General features: G+C 32.9%; 1 protein-coding gene across 5 annotated transcripts in view; it reads left to right on the top strand.

The window, feature by feature from the left end:
• The window catches only part of LOC145241477 (GTPase-activating protein and VPS9 domain-containing protein 1-like), a 347,817-nt gene that overhangs the window by 139,391 nt on the left and 185,156 nt on the right, over nucleotides 1–23,270 (top strand). For all 5 annotated transcript variants that reach the window (XM_080104469.1, XM_080104467.1, XM_080104464.1 and 2 more), the window contains one exon: nucleotides 9,100–9,232. In XM_080104469.1, coding sequence (XP_079960595.1) covers nucleotides 9,100–9,232 — 133 coding nt within the window. The remainder of the gene's footprint in view (nucleotides 1–9,099; nucleotides 9,233–23,270) is intronic.

Raw genomic sequence — 23,270 nt, 5'->3', positions numbered from 1 at the left:
CATTCGTTGACATCTATGCTGATGACACGACCATCTATGGCAACGCATCAAAGGCTGTAAATGACAAAACTCTCTGATTCTCTCTCCTCTGATCTCGAACGAGTGGTTCAGTGGGGGAAGATGTGGCTGGTTACCTTACCTTTAATGCATCTAAAACCAAACTTTACATCATCAACGCTCTGATCCCCATCTGACATCAATTGAAATGGATGGCTCTCGTCTAGGAGAAGCCCCATGTTTTGACAAGCTTCTGGGTTTGACCTTCACTCCTGATCTGAAATGGAACATGTACATAAAGTCTGTTGCCAAGGTCACTGGAAAGATGGTGGGATCCTTCTACCGCGCCAGAAGATATCTCACTACTAATGCAATTCTCTATCTATATAAAAGCCAAGTACGTCGAAGGATGGAATACTGCTGCCATATCTGGGCAGGAGCTGCCTTAACAGAGTACAAAATAGACTTCGTGGCTTAGTAGGGGATGCCCTTTTCTCTTCCCTGCAACCTCTCTCCCACAGAAGAGATGTTGCAAGCCTATCTTTGTTTTATCGTTATTTCCATGGCAGGTGCCCGTCTGAACTCCAATCTCTGGTCCCGCCCTTACCAATCTTTTACAAAAAACACCCGTCTAGCTGAATCCACTGTCAAAAACTTTCCCCCCTTTTTATCTATGCCTAAATCAAAACGTAGATTCCATGAACAAAGCTTCTTTCTTAGAACTGCACGCCTGTGGAACTCTGTTCTGTCTGCCTGCTTCCCTCCTGACTACAACTTGGATGTCTTCAAGTCCAACGTAAACAAATTCCTGATGAACCGCCCACTTAAGTAGACACTCTAAATATCCACACTAACATACTGTACTTACAATAACCTGATCCCTGAGTGGCTTCTGGGCCTTGATAAGTGGTGACCACCTTGTAAAAAAAAAAAAAAAAAAAGATTCTGCTAAAATAGTCATTTTAAAAACCAAAGTACTTCAAGTCCTCAAAATATCACCATTTTGTTCAAAAATTAATATACTTTCAAATGAATTAATCAATAATAATGTACATTAAATATTTTAAGAGTTTTAAGCAAATATAAAGTAATAAAAATGTTAACATCATAAAACAGCATTTTTGGTAAGATTTTGAGCCTTCGGGGCCCATGGCGCAATGGATAGAGACGTTGAATCTCTACGGTTCCAGGTGAGAATTGTCTGGATACCGGTTTCAATCTTACCCAAAGCCGGCCAGAGGCTTACTTGGCGAAAAACGTGGTGAGACGATAACTATGGATGGCAGTAATTGCTGAGAATGCAGTTAAGAGATTCGGAGTTCCTATCCCGTCGCAGTTACCACCTGACGAAGCCCAGAGGAATAGTTGGCCGAAACGTTGTGAAAGAAAGATGAGAATAATAGTCCACATTAAAAAAAAAAAAAAAAGGTAAATTAATAAATAGTACTCATCTCAATAATGAATTCCAATTAAATAATATATAAAAAATGTTCTTACATGTTCGGTTATCAGAATATATAATTATTAAAGCAATCTCAACCAGTCCGTCATAATGAACTTGCAATTTCTTGTATATTTTTAATCAACTTTTTACAAATGTTTATATGGTTAAAAAGACAAGAAAATAAGTTTTTAAATGTATAACTTGTGTGCATTTTTATCCATTGCATTAGTTTTTAATAGTGAATTAAAGTGTTTTGTTCTAACAACCGAAAATGTGAAGTGATTTTTTTTTTGTTTACATGTACAAGTGGTACCCCCCCCCCCCCCGTTTTTTTTTTTTTTTTTCATTTTCGTCTTTTTTACAATTTTTCAGTGAATTTTTTTTTTTTTTTTTTTTTTTTTTTATTACATTTTCACCCCAAACAAGGCACATTGCCACTTTGGTGTAGGGGGCTACTATCAGGGTCAGCAACTACTGGGGCACTATGTAGAGATTTGGGCAGCAAGATGTCGGTTCACGTTGCACTTAAACTTCTGCATATCAGTACAGTTAGGGAAGCAGGATCCTGGAATGGAATTCCAGAGTCTAGCGGTTCTGGGGAAGAAACTACTGGAGTAGAAAGATCTTCTACATCTAGGGATCTCTACTGTGTGGGGGTGGGATTTAGCTGCCTGTCGGGTTTGTCGAGGGTGTCTGCGTCGTGGGGGCACAAGTGTCTGCAGTTCGTCAGAGCATTCCCCATTAAAATACTTGTAGAACAAGCAGAGGGACGCAACGTTTCGTCGATGGGACAGAGGCTGAAGCTTAGATGCCAGTTCAGGGCCTATCAGATTGGCGACTCTTTTTTGAACCTTGTCTAGGAGCGAGAGACTAGTAGTAGACGCACCAGCCCAGATGTGACAACAATACTCCATACATGGGCGAATGGTGGCCTTATAGAGATACAGGATACTTTTAGGTGTCAGTAGTTTTCTAGCACGGTAGAGAGAGCCTACCTTTTTTGCAGCGGCCCTGGCAATGTTTTCAATATAATTGTTCCAGCTCATGTTTCCTGTGAACGTTAGGTCAAGCAGTTTGAAAGATGTACTCTCAGACAGGGAGTCACTGGCCATTGCTATTGGTGGCAGAGAAGGTTTCTTGTAGTTATTGAAGGAAACCAGTTTAATCTTGGCAGCATTGAAAGTGACCATCCATTTATGTCCCCATTTCACTACAGATTGGAGGTCATCCTCTAGTGTTTTTGCCATTTTTTTAGATATGTGTTCATTTGTTTTCCTGTCATGCCTGTTATAGAGTGTAGTGTCATCAGCATATATACCCATCTCAGAGGCAGTTTTGTCGGGGAGGTCATTAATAAATATCAGGAACAATAGAGGTCCAAGAATATACCCCTGAGGCACTCCTGTATTTATATCACACTGTTTCGATGTTCGACCGTCGAGGACAACCTGGATTTTTCTCTTATCTAAGAAGGATTTAATTATGCTAAGTATTCTACCAGTGATACCGTATGATTTAATTTTCCTGAGGAGACCCTTGTGTCATACCCTGTCAAAAGCCTTAGATATTGTCAAATGGACACTAATCTACCAGTTTATATATAAAAAAAATGCAAAATCAATATTTAAATATTTATGAGTGTTCAGTTTCTAGTGAAATTAAAAAATAAGACATCTTAAACTGGAAAGTTTAAAAAACGAAATAATGTGTCATTCTATAGAAAAGAGGACATGAAATGTAATTGAAAACAAAAATCAAATCCATTCCAAATTTGTGAGTGATTTTCAGCTTTAGCATTTTTTGTTTTTAATATTTAAATAGGTGGGCAAAAAATACTTGGTACTTTTCCAAAACATTACGTTTTCTTTTAGAGTGACATCACTTGTTTTAAATGAACTTTATTTTTGTTTAATTCTTATAAAGTTTCACACCCTCATTTACCTAAGTTTGCATATTTAAAAGTAATTTGATGTTCAAAATCTAAAGCATAACATTTTCAAAATTTTCAAAATTATGAACCATGAACCATATGAAATGTGAGTGTCAACTGCCTTCTTTAAAAAAAGCTCCCTTAATCCTACCTCTAACTCTAGGTATGAGTGGCAAGCCTTCTCCTAAAATCTTCGTTAGCCCTAACAATAACGCTAAGTCCGAGTGAGAAGTTCCTCATCAAACAAAATTCCTCTGTACGCTACATATAATCGTCTAAAAAAAAAAAGAAAAAGAAAAAAAGACCCTTTCTTAAAAATGCACATGATTTATCTCTCATAAAAATAAATTGGTTAACTGTCCTAAAACACTAGCATGACCTCGACATGGTTTGTGAAACTAACCCTCATTCTAAATTCTGAAATTGTTTTTTGTTTTATTTTGTTTCTGTCAAATTTTAGGATATTGACACATAATTTCCCTTAATTTTCCAAAGTCAGAATGGTAAGCTTCCCCATCCTCCAATAATTTCACAAAGACCCCTCTTAAAACTACACATAATCGCTTAAAAAAAAAACACATACAGTATTTATCGCCCATAGAAAAAAATGGTTAACTGCCCTAAAATGCTAGAATGGCACAAAATATTTTACATTATTTTACATTAAATTTAATTTTTGTTTATCTTTCATTAAAGTTTTTCAGGCTGTTCACACATAATTGCCTAAAAGGTAGATTCATGTTTTGGAGAGGTGGTCAGAAGGGGAGGGTAACAGATCACGTTAATCTACAATAATACCAAAGAAATATTGCAGTACTACAGTAGAACCCGGAATACAATATTAAAAATTAGTAACAAAATACAGTACAGTATATAATACACATGTAAATTATCAAATAACATTATAAATAACACCATAAGGTAGGACAAATATCGTAACCAGGGTCCAGAAAAACATTGTATTCCACACTGTAACCTTAAAAAAAAAAAAAAAAGAACTTATCCTAGGGCCACTGTATCCCGGGGTTCTACTCTATTCATTTTTAAATAGTCCTAGATTTTGATTTTAGTTTCTTGTACATAAAATACATTACAATTCAACTTTGAGTTCTCTACTTTTCTTTAAAGGGACACATGACATTTTTAAGAAATTGCAGCATATTTATGCACATTTACTGTAGATTATTTAAAAACTATTGATTTCTTGAGGTTTTCAATAGCATATTCTGATTTTGTGCTCCCCAAATACATTTACATGGCAAATTTCATTGCTTCATCTTGATAGTGTAAAAAATGTGACAAAACGCATAGGGTTTTAAAGAGGGGAAAATATCCAAAGTGCAAAGCACAAAAATAGTCAGAACTTCCTTATTTTTAATCAGATTTTAAAAATTTAAAGATTCTTTTTTAGCTTTCTATATATGCCATTAATGAGATATTTTAAGCTATTTCAATTTTTTCATGTGTATTGTTGTATTCATGACACAAGAGAAAGAATTGTACATTTATAAAAAGAAATGATTATCTTTCCAATCCAATTTTTATTTTTATCCAAATTTTATCAAAATAATCCAAAAATTAAACGAGATATGACGAGTTGAATTTGGAATGGATTATTTGCACACTGAACTGGTTTATCATACGCAACACGATCAACCCCGTAGTCACCACCTTCTAGGTGTAGGAAGAAAATAAAAATTAGAAATAAGGTCTTTATTTTTTGAAAAATCAGATTGAATAATACATATGGGGATGAACTTAGAGATACTACAGCATGATGTAATTTGATCTCATATCTAACCAAAATAAGGACCAAATATGAAGAATGGTTCAGTCACCAAGAATCTATCAACTTTTCATATCATTTCTTAATTTTTATAGCTGGACCTTATACTACAACTTCCAGATTTTCTCAGTTTCATGGAAACTCAATCTAATCTCTTATATCATTTCCAAGCAGCCGTCTTGTCCTGTTCATTAATTGCTTCATTCTACTGGTCATTCCTTTATAATTTACTAGCCAGGCGGACATGAAGTAAGATTTGGACACAGCTGCTATACTAAGGATATTGAGCACCTCAATATCCTCACAACAATCTCAAAAATATAAGAACAAAATCGCCCAGAAGAGGTGGTTTAATATGAATGTTTGGAAATTGTCCTCAAAATGAGATTCTACCTTTTTTTTTTTTTTTTTTTTTTTTTTTTTTTTTTTTTACGTGTGAACATTTTGAAAAACATGTCAAAAAATTATTCAGAGATCCGTCACTATCAGAAGCACTAACCAGTCAGACCTGTTTAAGGAGGAAAGTTCTCGAAGAACTGCAAAACATATTTATTTCTAATTGATGATATGTAACTACTCCAATTTTTGGAACAAGATCACATTCCGACGGTTAATTAAAAAAAAATGTTAGAAAGCTGAACATATTTAAAGCGATAAGTCTTTAATAGTTGCACAGAACACTTTGGCAAGCTAATTCTTCCGTGCAACTATTTTTTAATCTAATTTATATTTGATTCGTTTTATTTAATAATAGATTTTCTCGTCCAAGGATGTATTAATATCTAGCAAGTTGATTTTAAATATTGCATAATGATTCGGCAATTCTATTTATTTTCAGTTAGTGAGAGGGATATCTATCTCCATACTTTCTCTTAAACACGTCAGTTGGACTTATATTAAGTATAATAATTAATATTATTTATTTTTTTTTTAAATGAAGAGTAGACAATGCATTGTGGATTGGCAGTTCCCATGACTCTTGGTTCTCCTTATTTGTCCCTCAGTTCTCATTTTAATGAGTGATTTTCTGACAAAGGGAAAAGAAAAGTCTGTATTCTAGGTTGGCAGTATTTTGAAAAGTTTCCAGAAAAAATACATGATTAAACCTGGATCTCCAATATCCAGCATAGACCTCCACTACCATTTCTCCTTCTCCAACATCCGGGGTCCACATTCTCACCTTTCAATTACAGGAGATTAAACCTAACCTATTATTCCTAAACGAAACTGGCATTGGGCAGATTATTTCCCTAGATAAGTTTGTAGTTAAAGGATACTCTAACTTAACTTTCAAATCTGACCCCCAAGATCGCCATGGGCATGGAATATGTGCCTACATTAAAGGTGGCTTTCCATGTGGTAGGGACATCTCCAGAGAAGATCCTAAATTACCCTATATGTTTCCGGATTGCACTTGCTCACACTACTGTGTTTATATTTGCTCTCTATCCCCCCCCCCCGCCCCACCAACAACAGCGGAGTTACTATCTTTAAAAGCATATCTGAGAAAATTGACCACATCCTGTGTGCTCATATTCACATCTGTGGAGACTTCAACGTTCACAATATGGAATAGTTAACCCACTCAAACAAGACAGATGATGAGGGGAGATTCTGTCACGATTTCTCCATTGTTATGACCTCACTCAGATTGTTCACGAACTCACCCATATGCCCAACACTAATGGCCAGTATGCAAGCCTCCTAGACCTTTTTCTCACAACTTGCCCTTAGCTATGTTCATCTTCCATTCTGTCTCCACTGGATCTTCTGACTACTTGGTTGTATCAGTTAAGATAAAAATGAAATGTAATAAGTCCTCAGACATACCTCTTCATCGTACGGTATATCAATACTCTATGGCTGACTGGGATAGCTTCCGTACATTGATATCAGATCTACCTCTGCGTTCCATTTTTAAGAAGAATGTGCCCTCTATAGTATCAAACCTGACGGAATGGTTAATTGTAGGTATAGACCATTTTGTTCAATCGAAAAAATTCCAGCAAAGACCTAACAGGCAACCGTGGATCTCTCCAGAATGTGCTGCTGCCGTTGCATACAGAAATCACTTTTTCCATTGCTTCCAATGTAATAGATGTACTGAGACTAAGGCCGCTTTCAGGACTGCCAGCAACCACTGTAAAAGAGTAATAAAGAACGCAAGAGTTGTATGCTCAGTCCGTCAAGTTAAAAGTAGCTGAGTAGTGGCTTAGTTCCTACCAGTTTTGGCAAATAGCGAACAGGATCCTGAACAGAAGTGTGTTCTATTCCAACTATCATCAATGGACATGAGGTAATCTTGTCAGCAAAACCAAACTCTTTGCCAAGAACTTTGCAACTAATTCTACTCTATGCAACCAATGCCGCCCAGCATTTTCTCCTGTATCAAAAAACACTATGCGACATACAAATATCTGTGCATGATGTTGCCAAGCTAATCAAGAACCTTGATTCCAGTAAAGCAACTGACCCTGACGGCATTCCTATTATAGTGCTAAAAAAGCTTCAACCAGTACTAGCTGCCACACTTACAAAGCTGTTTAAGCGTTGTCTTAAGGAGAATTGCTTCCCAACACTCTGGAAAACCTCGTTAATATGCCCGGTATTTAAGAATTCAGGTGATCGGTCATCTCCCTCTCGGTACAGATCAATAAGTCTTCTGTGCATCATGAGTAAGTTGCTGGAATCTGTGTTAGAGAAGTAATCAACCACCTCAGCAAAAAGAAGCTTCTTAGTGACATTCAGTATGGTTTAATTTCTGCTAGATCTACAGCAGATGTGCTTACAGTTATCTCATAGGATTAGCGAATCTCTTGACAGTGGCTTCCTTTCTAGGGCAGTTGCTCTTGACATATCAAATGCCTTTGATAGAGGATGACATAAAGGTCTACTTCACAAGATCTCCAGTTACGGTAAAGCTGGAAAATCCAAATCTTATTTTTCTTAGAAGAAGTACATTATTTACTTTCAATATTTTTTCAAAATATAATTAAAAATAGAAAAGTTCGCATTTTTTTTTTTTTTTTTTTTTTACAGGTTATGCCTATTAAAATTGGGGGTATAAAAGAGAAAAATGAAAGATTGGTTTTTTCATAAATAAAAATTGAAATTAAAGAAATATTTTAACATATTTTAATTGAAAAATTTTTAGCAATTGAAAAATTCAAATAAAATTCCAGTACATTTTATTATATGAAAAAGCTACCATAATTTTCTCTTTACAGATAAGAAATATAATTTTTTAATAATTTCTTATGAATAACTCTTCATTTTTATTAAATAAAAATGCTTACTAAAACGAAAGAAAAAACTAAAAGTGGAGCTATTTACATTATCAAAAAATAATGTAATTGCTGTTTCTAATTTAAGCGTGGATAATAATTTTCTAATATTTTCTTACATACCTAGGTTGGATGTCATTGTGAAGACAAATGATAGGTTGGTGCTTGCATGTTTTTTTCAATGTCATGCGATCTACCCACAATGCAATTGATTAGTTGATCATGATTGATGTGATGGGTACCCCTGATGTAGATTAATACATGTGAAAGTGTATTCATTTTCAAACAAAATAACAGTATTTTTTGGAATTAAAGTGTTTTTTTTTTTTAAAATATGACTACTTTAGTAGAACTACCTGAAAATCTGTGATTATCCAAAGCATTTTATGGTCGATGGGTATTGCTACTTAAATCACATTGTGTTGCATTAACTGATATACTTATGAAAATCTTCTCAGTATCAACAGATTCGATCACTTAAGCAGTTAATTGTGATCACCATCTTTTCACAATACGTTATTCTGCTTTTATTCATTTATTGTTCTACTTTGTGAAAGAATGATTCATCTGCAATAAAAATATTTCCACCATCTGTTCTCTTATTTTGATATCAGTTAAGGAATTGTTTGATTTGTTTTTTTGTTTTATGGTTGTTTAGGTTTTGTCTGCAGAACAAGAGCGATGTCGACGTCGTGTAACTTATCAGTGTTCTCCAACTTATGAAGATGGAGTTGCAGAAACTCATGAAAAAAGAACCAGATTCTCTTTTCCACAAGATCAAGAATCAATAGGTAAGTTTCTTACTTGACACTCCATTTGGATAAAAATGAAAGGAATTTCATTTATATATTAAAAACATATTATATGATCATATATATATAAACGCAATATCTGAGTAAACTTAAAGATTTTATGTAAAATATAAAGTGTATTATTATGTAAAATTTACTGAAGAAAAAAGTGAAAGTGAAATTTCTATTATCCTCTGTGCCAAATATCTACATGCATCCACTTGTGACCCACGGAAAATCATCGATTTAAAATTTTAAATACATTTATCTGATTTTAATGAAATTTAAACCATATGTTTCTGAAATATTTCTTATCTCTTATAACTATAAGAGATAAGAAATATTTCAGTTTCTTCAATTTATATTAGTGTAAGGGGGGGGGTGCAGTAAAACAGACAAAATGTTATGGGCATAGTGATAAAATATATAGTAGCCGTCCTCATTTAATTCCGAGCAACAAGTGCCTTTTTGTTAATATATTATGATTTTAGATTATAACATTTAATAATTTAAGAGGAAAATAATGAAAATTTTATTTAATTACATTAGTTAGAAGAATTTTTCTTGTCTCTTGAGTGTATTTTTTTTTGTTTTTTACATGTGTAGTGATGTGAGATGATCAGCTCATTAATCAACAAAATTAAATTGGTGTAGAAGAAAGAAACCCAATTAATAATTTTTGTTGAAAAGTAGTTTTTTTAATTTTTTTTCGTTGATGGAAAAAAATAAACCACAGAACAAATATATTTCTTATTGTAGACCACCTTTTCTTATGTAGAACACAGTTTTCTTTTTTATTTTGAGAAATTATTTAATGTTTTCAAACCCCAAATTACATGGATGCATTCAGGTTCATCTAACTATTCTTTGCAAACGATTCTCCAGACTTGTGTGTCACACTCTGAGTTTGTCATTTTGATTGTCTACATCAGCCATCTTTGCAATTTTGATACAATATTTCTAATTCAAATTACTTGAATAATTTTCAGAGTTATTTGATTATCATTGCCTAATAATTGGCATCCACATATGAAACAAGTGTTTGTGAAAACACTTTTAATTTGGTTTTGTTTAGTGTTGGGACGATTCCTAATTTTTATACGATTCCGATTCCAGGAAAATATTGATTAACGATTCCGATACCAAGTACGATTCCGATTCCGATTCCTTGGGAATTTATTGTTTTGAAATATACCAGGTAGTTTTATACTTATGGTCGGTAGTTCCCAAATATGTTCCCTAACTTTGGAAGAGATATTTTATGTCTACACCGTCGTGTTTTGGTTTAAATAAAATTATTATATAGTAAACTAAACGGAAAAAATTAGCAAAATTTATTTTAGAGAAAATTTATTTTACTTAATTGGAATACAGAAAAAAAAAACTCAAAGAAAATAGAATTTATCCTTCAGAGAAAAAACAAATAAAATAGAATTTATATAACAGAACAAAAACAAGAAAATTAGAGAATAAATACACACGATTCATTATTTTGGTCCTCATAATTAACAGATTTAATGAATTAAATAAAAAAAATATAGCGGAAGAGAAAGAAAATATATACTAATTAAATATAAAAAAGATAAATATTTGATTTAATAATTTATAAATGAACGTGCGTGATGAAAAAAAAACAATATACCACGTGACATGGCGCCGTAGATACAAAATAAACTTTCCAAAGTTAACGACCATATATGAGAAATACCATTAATCGAAAGTTTTTGTGTTTTATACCAAAAGGTAGGTATAGCGAAAAGTTACAATTAAAGGAATTTCAAAAACGATTTTTTGTTTAGCTATTGATAGTTGTATTTGTGACGGCAGTTCTTCAGACCTCCATAATTCACAAGGAGTAGTTAACACCTATTATTTTTTCTTACTTTTTCATTGCTTTTACACGTTTTTTCTAACGTGAAGAATAAGTTTAGCCAAACTAATTTTGAAATAGGGTATATCAAAGGAACACATATAAAAATGATACCACTATAAAAACAAATGAAATACTAGATAAAAATGAGCAAACATAATTACCAAAATTACAGAAAAAAAAAAAAAAAAAAAAAAAAAAAATGGTGAAGTTTGTTGAGTGAAATGAATTATTGAAAGAAAATTAATTGAACTAATAGAAATGTTAAATAAAAAATGTCACATTTCAATACTTTTTTAATAATTAAATTCTCAGGGTTGTTGAAATTAAAAATTAAGTGATTTTTTTTTTATTAGACTTCTTTCGAAGCTTGTTACCTTGAAAAATACATTTAAAACCCTGTTTTTTTTAAATAAATTGAAAAATAAATGCAATTAAAAAAATTTAATTGATAATTGAAACTTTAAAAACATATTAAACATTGAAAAATTACTTATCTCACAAATTAACGTCCAATAAAGTAGATCCAGTCTTCATACAGGAATTTGGTTATAATAAATATATCTTTCCCAAACTTAAAAATTAAATCTTTTTTTTTTTTTTTTTTTTTTTTTTTTTTGAGAGAGAGAGAGAGAGAGAGAGAGAGAGAGAGAGAGAGAGAGTGCTTTAAAATCGCCGGGCAGTGCCGTCTAAAATTTTAAAGAAGTAAATTTTAGGAGTTTAGTGCCTTTCAAAGACGGTTATCATAATTTATTATCATCATTTAATTTCCTTTTTTTCCTCCCCCCCCACACCTTTCCACGTGGTTCAGTAGTTAACCAGTGCTCCTGTTGCAGTCAGTCAGCTATCTTTACCTAAGTTTTAATTTCTAGTTAAAAGAATTTTTCATGAATGGAATCAGCATTTTTAAAAATTATTTTTTTAGTTGTATATATTGTATTTACTCTTTGAAGTTAAGGAGGGTTAAAAAAAAAATGGTGACACCTAGATGGTGACGTAGGCAAAAAAAAAAAAAAAAAAAAAAAAAAGACACTGCGATTTCGACCCTCACTATATTAGTGAGGGTCGAAATCGCAGTGTCTGAGTGACTAGTTGGTAATTTTTTGTTCCTTTTCTTTTTTATTTTGCTCCTCCAATTTATTTGGATGCTTCATAGTTAAATGTTTTAACATGTTGTTTGTGGTCATGTTAGATGGTTTTATTCCTCGCGATATTTTAATTTGACAGACTTTGCAAATGGCTTTGAACTCATCATCTTCAAAAAGACTTTTTTTTGGACTTTGGGTCATATTAGAAAATTGAGTTTATCTGTAAACAAATAATTTACTATTAAATTTTGTTTTAAAGCTAGTCACTTATTTGGATAATTAATTGAAAATAATCCGCTAAAAAAGACAAAAAGAAAAAATATAAAGGGATGGGGGCGGTAAATTGTACCAACCGGTAGTTAACAAAAAAAACTTATAGAATTTAATTTTTGAAACCAATGTATAAAAGTTTACATAATGAAATGCAAATATGCATTTTCGGGTTTGTATTACTGTACACATAGATTCGAAAAAGTTGTCAAAAAACAAATATATAACAAACAAATATTATCAAAGGCAAGATAAGTTACTTTTCTACCAAACTGGGGAATTTATTTTGTTTTTATTCAATGTAACATGTTTATTCAGCTCGAAAAACATGCAGTGTTTACCGATGTATTGGAAAATTCAAAATGGCGCCCGACACTCTCTTTAACATGGTAAGTTCGGGAAAACGTGTTATAAATAATAAACTAGACAAAATACTATTAAAAAAAACACCGAATATATGTCAAAATATGTCACGGTAACATATCTTGAGCGAGTTTCTAGCAGTATTTTGTATAGTTTATTATTTATAACATCTTTTCCTGAACTTACCGTGTTAAAGAGAGTGTCGGGCGCCATTTTGAATTTTTCAATACATCGGTAAACACTGTATGCTTTTCGAGCTGAATAAACATGTTACATTGAATAAAAACACGAAAAATATATCCAGTTAGGTAGAAAAATAACTTATCTTGCCTTTGATAACATTTATTTGTTATATATTTGTTTTTTGACAACTTTTTCGAATCTATGTGTACAGTAATACAAACCCGCATTTTCTTTTGAATTTTTTTTTTGGTTGACTGTGTTCAATTCACACATGGTTGATGCGGTTCAATATTGCTAAACTATAAGTCCTTAGTAAAATTCTATTTATAAATACTTTTTAAAATGAAATTATTTAATTATTCGTAAATATTATTTAGACATAAAATTAATTGATTACAAAACCTTTTAAAAATATGTATTAATTTCTTTTTCGTTCGGCAAAAAACTGCACAAAACACTTTTAATTTTCAATTTAAAATTCTAGAAAAAAGATTATATTATTCTGCTTTTAATATAATCAAATTCAGGGTTTTATCTTTCTGGAGAAAAAAAATAATGGATTTTATTTCAATGAAATTAAAAAAAAAAACTTGACTGAATTGAATTAATTACCCTTAAATTAACGAAGGGGTTATTTAATAACTTTAGGTTTGGAAGAGATAGGTATGGGGTTGATTTTTTTGAAACTTCAAAAGAAACCGACTACTGTCAAAACTTTGCGAAATAATACAACATGATCAATTTCATTTTAGAGATATTTCTTTCAAAAGCCTTCTTTTAAAAAAGAAAAAAAAAGTATATTGTTCTATTAAACCTTTTACTGTTTAAATAATTTGACTTTGCTCGTTTTATTTTAAGAAAATGTAAGTTGAAAAAGCATTTTCATTCACTATTAGAAGATTTGTCAGTAAAAAAAAACAATCGCCAAAAAGATAAGCGTTTTTTTTATTTTTACTCGCAATGTAGAACCCTGCATACTTCTTTTCAAGTTAACTCTTTTGTAGTTTTGATTACAATAGATCTGAATAATGAACCTTGTAAGGGAGGGGCACTAAGCATTGCCCTGTTAATAATGAATTTCTTTGGTTTCTTTTTATTTCTCTCTTGCGGTTAGAAATATCAGGAAATTTTTTTCTTTTTTTCAACATCAGACTAAAAGAATCGTAATGAAGGAATCGGAAAATTAAGGTATTTTTTAACGATGCGATTCCGATTCCGATACCTCCCAAAATATACGATTCTTACGATTAACGATTCCGATTCCGATTAATCGTCCCACCACTAGTTTTGTTATGGATTCCCATTTGTTATCTTCTTTTCCTCTATAAATAAAACAGTAGACGTGTGTGTGTGTGTTAATATCTAACAGGTAAACTCTTAAACTATTGGTCACATAGCACTGAAATTTTTAGGAAATAATATTCATGCGCTAAGGGTGGTTTATAGCGAATAATATCTTTACTTACATTCATGTATAGACATCGGCAAATTTACATGTAAAATGTTCATTAAACATTATCTGACATTTTAGTTTTGTGTGTGCATGTGCGTATATTCGTTTTTTTTCTTTCTGGAACGCTCGGTTTTTATTTTTTATTTATTTCAATTCCAACTGATGACACCAACTCATTTTTTTGTTTTTGTATTAGAAAAAAAACATGAAATCATGCATACATTTTACTCACGGTTTGAAATTTGTAAATATGAAAACAAACCTGTATATCTTTTTTACGCTCTCATATTTACGTTATTTCATACATATTTTTAAGATGGGGGGGGGGATGACACGGAATACGGACCGTGCTGAAATAATGTTATTATTTAGAAAGCCATTCTTAATATGGAGAAAGGAAGGTATTATTTAAACTATTCTGTACTTTCACCTAACAATTTATTAAATAAGAAACTGACATGTATTATCTCTATTTTTGTTTCGTATTAGTTAACATTAAGTATCCGTTTCTCAATCCAATTTCTTCATTAGTTTATTGTAAAGCAAGTGTTGCCTAATTACTAACTGCACTTTGAAATATTTATTTTTTGAGTAGCATGAATTTTAAATAAGGTGTTTCGACACTGTAGTACCCATATTAAAAAAATACAAACAATTTATAATGAAATCATGATGTATTTCGAAAAACTTCTGAGTTATTTTCCAGAAGTGACGTCATGTGTTGATGATGGTGAGGGGGGATAAGCACGATTATGTTGCTTTAAAAAAGTGCTTTGGAGGCTGCCAGGGATTACTTTTTTTTAGGTGAGGTTGGGGTGTGGTGAATTAGTGCCTGTTCATTCTCCCAAGCATTATCACTATATTTTTGTTTATGGAGAGGGGGCCAGTGGATGATTTCGCTGAAATCCTACATCATAACAGATACTACACTTTGATCTTATTCAAAATGCCCAGTAAGCATAATATAGTTTTCTACCAGGCATTACCTCCTTAAAAAAAAATAGAAAAGACAGGGGGGAGGGAAAACTGACATACAGAATACGAACTATGCTGAAATAATATTATTTAGAAAGCCATTCTTAATATGAGGGTATCTTTTTAACTATTCTGTACTTTCACCTAACAATTTAATAAATAAAAAACTGACATGAAATACGGACCATGCTGAAATAATGTTATAATTTAGAAAGCCATTCTTAATATAGCGAGAGGAGGGTATTTTTGTAAACTAATCTGTACTTTCACCTGACAATCTATTAAATAAGAAACTGACATACAGAATATGGACTGTGCTGAAATAATATTTGCATATTTATTTGGAAAATCTGCTGAGTCCTATTCTAGAAATTATATAATTTCGCTTAAAATTATAGTTACGGTGGTGGTTGTGGTGGGAAAAAGAAACACAGTAATGACAAATTTTCTGTTGAAGCAAGTGTTACCTAATCACTAACCAAGACAATGTATTTAGGTGGAAATTCTAATGATTCATCTTCTAACAGTGAATTCATTTTTCTTAAAATTATGATAGCCTTGGTGGGACGAAAAATTAATTCATATGTGTTGTACAATACCTGTCAAGAGTATGTTAAATTGTTTGATATATATTTACATTACTCGTCAAGGGGGTAAGAAAATTATTTAATATATGTGTTGTACATTATCCATCCTAGGAATTGTAAAATGATTTAATATTTGTGCTGTTAATCACCTGTTCTAGGGAAGTTAAAATTATTTCATACATAATTTGTGTTATTCACGTCTTAGGTTAGGTAAAATATTCTTTTGCTCAAGGTAGCAAATGATACCCCCCCCCCCCGCTTGCGCCGCATATGTAAACAGTAAAATCTTCGAAAAACGTTAAATGGTGTTCTAAGCGGTAAATATCGGTGCGTTAATTATTGAAAATTTGACAATTCTATGAAAATTAAAAAATTCTATAGGAAAAAAAAACAAAAAAAAACAATTAAATTACCCCCCTCCTCTTCCCAACTTGAAGTGCTTTCCTTTTCTTGTTTTGTTTCTTTTTCAGCTAATTTTAAATTTTCCACCCAAAAAGTGCTTTAATGTATTTTTGAAAATTAGAAAATTCTATGTTCTGGGGGGGGAAAAAAAATTAAATTACCCCCCCCCCCTCCCCAAACTTGGTGTGCTTTTCTTTTCTTGCTTTATTTCTTTTTCATCTAATTTTAAATTTTCCGCAGAAGATTGGTACGCCATGTGAGAAGGCAGTTTGCTAGGTGAAGTAAGCCGGCGTTTATGCTGCTGCGCGCGCATAGCGTAAATGAAAGCTGTAAAATGGCGGAAAGTAGTTTGTGGATTCAGGGGTTAATGCCATGCAAACGGTAAATTTGCTCCCGGTTTGAGTATCAGATTCGTTGTCAGCGACCTCGATTACCCCTAAAAAAACAAATTAGAGTGGTCGTTTTCTGTTATAATATATCTGAATATTTACAAAAAAAAAAAAAAAAAAAAAAAACAATTCAAAGAATTAAAGAAAGACAAAATTCAAAAAAATTTCGAACATTTATCACAATAAACATAACGAAGTTAAGCATAAATTAATAAATAATTGCAACCAAAGGCAAGTTAAATCAATGTAAAAAGGGTCAATAATGGTAGAAGCACCGGTGTCATATGTCACGTGATCTAACTGTTCAGATTTTTCAGAACGAGGCTTGTCTGAGGGACCTGTGTGGACGTGGTACGTGCGCAGGAGTGTTTTGATATGTTTGATTTGTGTGTGTGTGTGTGTGTGTGTGTGTGTGTGTGTGTGTGTGTGTAGGCGTATGCATGTGGGCATGCTGCGTTTGTGTGTTCTTATTTACTTGTCTCCCTACGAGGGCTTAGTTTTGTATAATATCGGCCCTCAATATAAACATACATATATAAATAAAATAGAAAATAAGTCATAAATAAAAATAAATATATATATACATACACAAACATATATATATGTTAAGATTGTCCTAGTCTAGAGAGATTTTCTAAACACACACACACACACACACACACACACACACATATATATAAAAATAAAAATAGAATAGAAAGTAAATAATAAATAGAATAAGAATATATATATATATATATATATATATATATATACATACATATACTAGCTGTATCCTGCCACGCGTTGCTGTGACTCAAATTGACGCAATGGAAAAAGTTCCAAAATGAGAAAAAGCATGTTTCTTATAGGTTTAATTTTCCATTTTGCATGGGTACACAGTTTTTGTTGTTCCATTTTCTTAGCTGATATAGAGATTTTCCGGTTTGGTGACTCTTGAATACGTAACAAATTGTCCATGTGAAAAAACAGTCAGTGTGTAACTGTAAGGCCCACAATTGTAAAGATTGTTCCCTGTGCTTTGTTGATGGTTATTGCAAATGACAATAAAATTGGAAAGTGCAATTTCCTAAAGTGTAATGATGTATCCGGTGGAATCATAGGAATGCATGGAATGAAGATATATTCATCTGTGAAAGGTCCTGTTAAGATTGTTGTTTCTATGATATTGTTTGTTAATTTTTTTTTTACTGCAAGCTATGTGCCATTGCAAAGGTTGGATTGGTTTATATTTCACAACATGATAATTAGTACACCAAATTTCAGTTGCAATACATGCGGTGGCATCCCTAGCAAATATAGCTGTTGGATAATTAACCACTTTATCTGCTTTCACAACAGTGTCGATGGATTTGTATTTGACTACCTCACTTGGAATTTTACATTGAATAATAGCGTTAAGTTCATGGTCATCTTTGTATTGACCTGCAAGAATAGCTCATTCACTCAGTCAAATGGAATTCTTATAATTTGAATATCTGCAAAAACCTTTTAAACTAACTATTCTTTTGATGAAATAAAATTACAGAAATTACAAGTCAAAGAATTTTGCCCTTAACTCTGATCAGCTGGCACTTTTTTGTACCCAATTTCCCACAAGTGATGCAAAAGTTTTTGTGCGGATCGAACAGTCTGCAACTGGATATGCATATTTTGAGTTAAGTTTAATGTCTTCACATGGAACAAAAAAGTAGAGTATTTGAGGCAAGCATTTATTTCATCTGCTGGTGTTGATTGAAGAATAACAGGTAACATTTGTCTGAAATCTCCTGCAAGCAATATTACTGCATTCCCAAATGGTCTGACAATGCCTTGCAAATCTTGCAAGGATCGACCAAGAGCCTAAAGTGATTTTTTGCATACCATTGTGCATTCATAATCATTAGTGCATAAGAAATTTAAAATCAAATGTTTGTAAAAGTGAGAAATTATTAATAAATGTTTAGTAACATTTTTCGATGCTAATGCAGAGAGTGATCCATGCTATTTTTTAAATCGTATTTCCACGTTTAATTAAAGTTTTATGATATGATTTTTTTTATTCAATTGCAAGGTTAAAGTACAGAATAGGTACAAAACACCCTCCCCTCCCCATGTTAAGAATGGCTTTTTAAATAACGCATGGATCACTCTCTGCATGAGTACCCATTTTTCTTTTAATATTCATAAAAAGTAAAACTTTTTTCAAAATAAATAAATAAATGTTTGTAAATGTGACAAATAATCGTTTAGTTACGGCAACGTCAGTAAATAAAATGTTACGTGCGGGGTGGGGTGGGGGACTAAGGGAGCGACTATTATTTTTTTCTGCTGGTCGCCATGGAACTCAACACCCAAGGAGTACCAAAATGTAATTTTTTTTTGTCAAATAAATAAATTTCAAGCAATTTTTGCAATAAATAATAAACTTCGTTAATTTTACGACTCGCCCCAGCATATTATAAACACCCTAACTTCCCCATGTTAAAACGGCTTTCGGAATGAATATCCCCAACCTCCCCATATTAAGAACGGCTTTCGAGGTTTATGGAAGGGCGTTTTTTTTTTTTTTTAACATGGGGGGGTTAGGGTGTTTATAATACGTTGAGGCATGTCGTAAAAATGAAACAGTTTAGAAAAAGTTAAAAAAACTTTTATGTAAACAATGCCGTGAAAAGAAACTAAACAATTAAAACGTAATGTTTCATGAGTGAAAAACCTTAAAGGAATTTAAAATTAAAAAAATTGGTAAGTACAAAAATGAATTTAAATTTTTAAAATATGGAATTATTATTTTTTTTTTTGTGTGCTAATACAGAGAGTGATCCGCGCTATTTTTTTAAAATCGTATTTCCACGTTTAATTAAAGTTTTATGATATGTTTTTATTCAATTGTAAGGTTAAAGTACAGAATAGGTACAAAACACCCTCCCTTCCCCATGTTAAGAATGGCTTTTTAAATAATGTTATTATTTCAGCACGGATCACTCTCTGTATGAGTAAGTTTTTTTGTTCTTTTTTACTTATCTAGTAATTCGAGAGTAGTTGAAACGGGAGTTACCAGAAATAAAACCGGGCAAGTCTCGCAGAAACGACTTCGAAAAATATTTATATTTTATTTAATATTTTAATAATTCACGAGGTAAATTTATTTTAATAACATAAAAACATTTTTCGACTCTAAAGATGGGTTGTCTGAAAATTTCAAATAAATTGGTAACATAGAAATATGGTTTTATTCACTTTTAACGAACCAAATTTACATTTTTATATATATAGATATATATATGTATCACACCAGGGCAAAGAAACGAAAAAGTTTCCAGTTACCTGTGGACTAAAACAATGTTGTGTCCTTGCACCTACCCTTTTTCCTTATATCTTGCTGCAATGTGGCACGAACTTCCCCCAAATAACCCGGGGGTGGACATTAGGTACCGTTATGATGGGGGACTTTTCAAGCCTGCTAGACTAACATCTCAAAGCCTTGTGAAATTCCAACACATCACAGAGCTTTAATATGCAGAAAACACTTTTAATTTGGTTTTGTTATGGATTCCCATTTGTTATCTTCTTTTTCTCTATAAATAAAACAGTAGACGTATGTGTGTGTGTAAATATCTAACAGGTAAACTCTTAAACTATTGGTCACATAGCACTGAAATTTTTAGGAAATAATATTCATGCACCAAGGGTGGTTTATAGCGAATAGTATCTTTGCATGTATATCGCATACAGACATCAGCAAATTTACATGTAAAATGTTCATTAACCATGAGCTGATATTTTCGTTTTTTCTACGCATAATCAGTTAATTTCTTCAACTTTTTATCAGGCTGGAACACTTGTTTTTTTTTTTGTTTTTTTATTTCAATTCTAAGAAATCATACGTAAATTATACTCACAGTTTGAAGCTTGTAAATATGAAAACAAACCTATATATCTTTTTTACGATCTCATATTTACTTTTCTGGTGCTACCAGATCAGGCTGTCTAGTGGCTTCCTGAGACGAAATGCACCTACATTAAACTTCTGTTTTTGTTTTCTATTTTCTTTTGTAAAACTTAATTATGTTCTACAAAAACAACAGCCCCTTTCCCCTTCCTTTTTTTTTTCTTTCCTTCCCTACTTCCCAACCCCGTCGGTGGGGCATTAGAATACACCAACAGTCCCCCTGCAGAGAGTAAAAGCCTCTCAAAGTGGTCACCTGTTGGCCGTGGGTGGCGACCTGTAATGACCCTGAAAATGATTCTTGTATCTAGGAAACTATCTAGCAACTGATATCTAGGGAAATTAAAGATATCAGTTGCAACACTCCACTTTGGCCTCGTACAAGGCTAGACGGGCAGTCGGAGGGGCCCGATCCAATCAATCAGCTAGTTACGTCAAGCCCTAACACATCTTCTACTTTTCTATCAATTTCCTCTAAACCGTAACAAATACAGTTCTACTATAAACTATATACATATTTTCCCCTCTTTTCCATGTGTTAGAAGGTGGTGGCTAGGGTCAAATGTGCCAAATGATTAAAGTCATGACATGGCTGTATAGTGCCAGAAGTTACCAGAAATGATTTGGATTGTGTAACTAAAGGATTATGGGTGCTCATGGCTCACATTTGGAACATGTATACTGTTTATGTAGCCCTGACATGACAAGGCGAATGAGTTTCCCCCTTAACATGCCCCAATATTGAACTCCAAGGTGGGTGGGGAGCATAAACAACAAATTTAAAATATATATATATATATATACATGGCCAACTATAAAAACTCCAAGCACCAACACATCAACTCGGATAGTTCCTCAAAATTTATTGTATTGGAATCCAGCGAAGAAACCAAAATAACTGACATCACCGTTTATTATACATAAAATTATATCGGCATATATTACCCCAAAAAATGTAAAAACTTTAAAAAATAATACCCTACTAGTGGAAGTGGAAAGAGAAAAACATGCCACTTTTCTCCTAGGAATGAAAACTTTCCACAACATAAATATCAAAACTTATCCACACAAGAATCTGAATACATCCAAAGGTGTAGTAAAATCGAAAGACCTATCAATGTGCACTAATGAAGAGATAACAAAAGAACTTAAAAACCAAGGAGTAATAAACTTTAAAAGAATTACAATAAAAAAAGAGAATCAGACTATACATACGAACATTTACATTATGCAGTTCGATAGACTCACTATCCCAAAAGAAATCAAAATTGGGTTCAACGTTGAAAACGTTGAACCCTTTATACCAAGTGCTTTAAATGCCAGAAGTTTGGGCACCATGAGTATGCATGTAGAGGACGAGCAGTGTGTGGCAAATGTGGCCAGAAAGATCCAGACCACACTGTCAATGACTGCAATCTTGATTGCAAATGTGCAGAAAACCATCCTGCTTATGTTAGAGCATGCAGAATCTGGAAGAAGGAAAAGGAAGTAGTGTCAATAAAACATACCAAAAACATCTCCTTCCTCAAAGCCAGGAAAATAGTAGATGGATACATGAAGGAAAAGACGTACTCTCAAGTCACCTCAAGTTGTATATCATCCAACATCATTAACCAAGACTCCAAATACGAAATACTAATAAACAAATTGTTACAATTGGGACCAAGTGACTGGCCCAAATTTATAAATGAAATCAATCATGGAGAGTAGACAATGCATTGTGGATGCATTATCGGCAGCTCTCGTTACTCTCGCTTCTCTTTATTTATCCCTCAGTCCTCATTTTTAAAAAGTGATTTTTCTGACAAAGGGAGAAGAAAAAGCTTTGTTCTAGGTTGGCAGTATTTTGCGTGAACAGCCGCCAGGGATGTCAGAAATTTTCTGTTTCTATGTCTATCCTTGTAGCCATGTCACTAGCAAGGGTGCTGGAGGTAAACGTTTTATCTGGGCTGACGTTATCCGCCTGATAGTCAGGAATCCGAACCTTGGATTAGCCACTAAGGAGGCTGTTTTCTATCTATTCAATGCCCTAGAAAAGAAACAAGATCTACCACTAAGTGTTTTGTCGATTCACTTTTGTCTCTGCGCCTGACTAATAGACAAAGAAGGAGTATGGAAGCCGGCGATAGACAGAGCCTATCTACTCCTTAAGCAATTTAAGTTTGCAGACCGGTAATTTTTTGAGTCACCAGCTCTAGGAAGGTTGTTGTTCAAGACTGGAGAGGCCTCCCTCCCCTTTGGTTTAGTTTCAGAGTTTTCCTTCTCCTAGACAGGTGATCTGGGAAGATCTACTGGGTCCATCAGACCTGAGAGGGTTTGCTCCGCGCCTGGGTCCTACTCCAGATATTTCTGCGACCCCGCATGGTTAGTTAATGTTACAGGGTTAGTTTGTAGAGGTTATATATCTAATGAATAGTTACACTCCTCAAAGTGATTTAGGGGCATGCAGTGGAAGCGGTTTTGTGGGGAGGCTTGTTAGAAAAGCGTTAGTGCGGATTAGAACTCTTACCTGAGGTTTTTCCATTTT

Source organism: Euprymna scolopes, chromosome 20 (assembly GCF_053919585.1).
Source record: "Euprymna scolopes isolate OS-2025 chromosome 20, ASM5391958v1, whole genome shotgun sequence".
In the NCBI taxonomy this organism is placed as follows: Eukaryota; Metazoa; Mollusca; class Cephalopoda; order Sepiida; family Sepiolidae; genus Euprymna; species Euprymna scolopes.
Note: the sequence above shows the minus strand (reverse complement) of the source record. Positions and strands in the feature narration are given on the sequence as shown.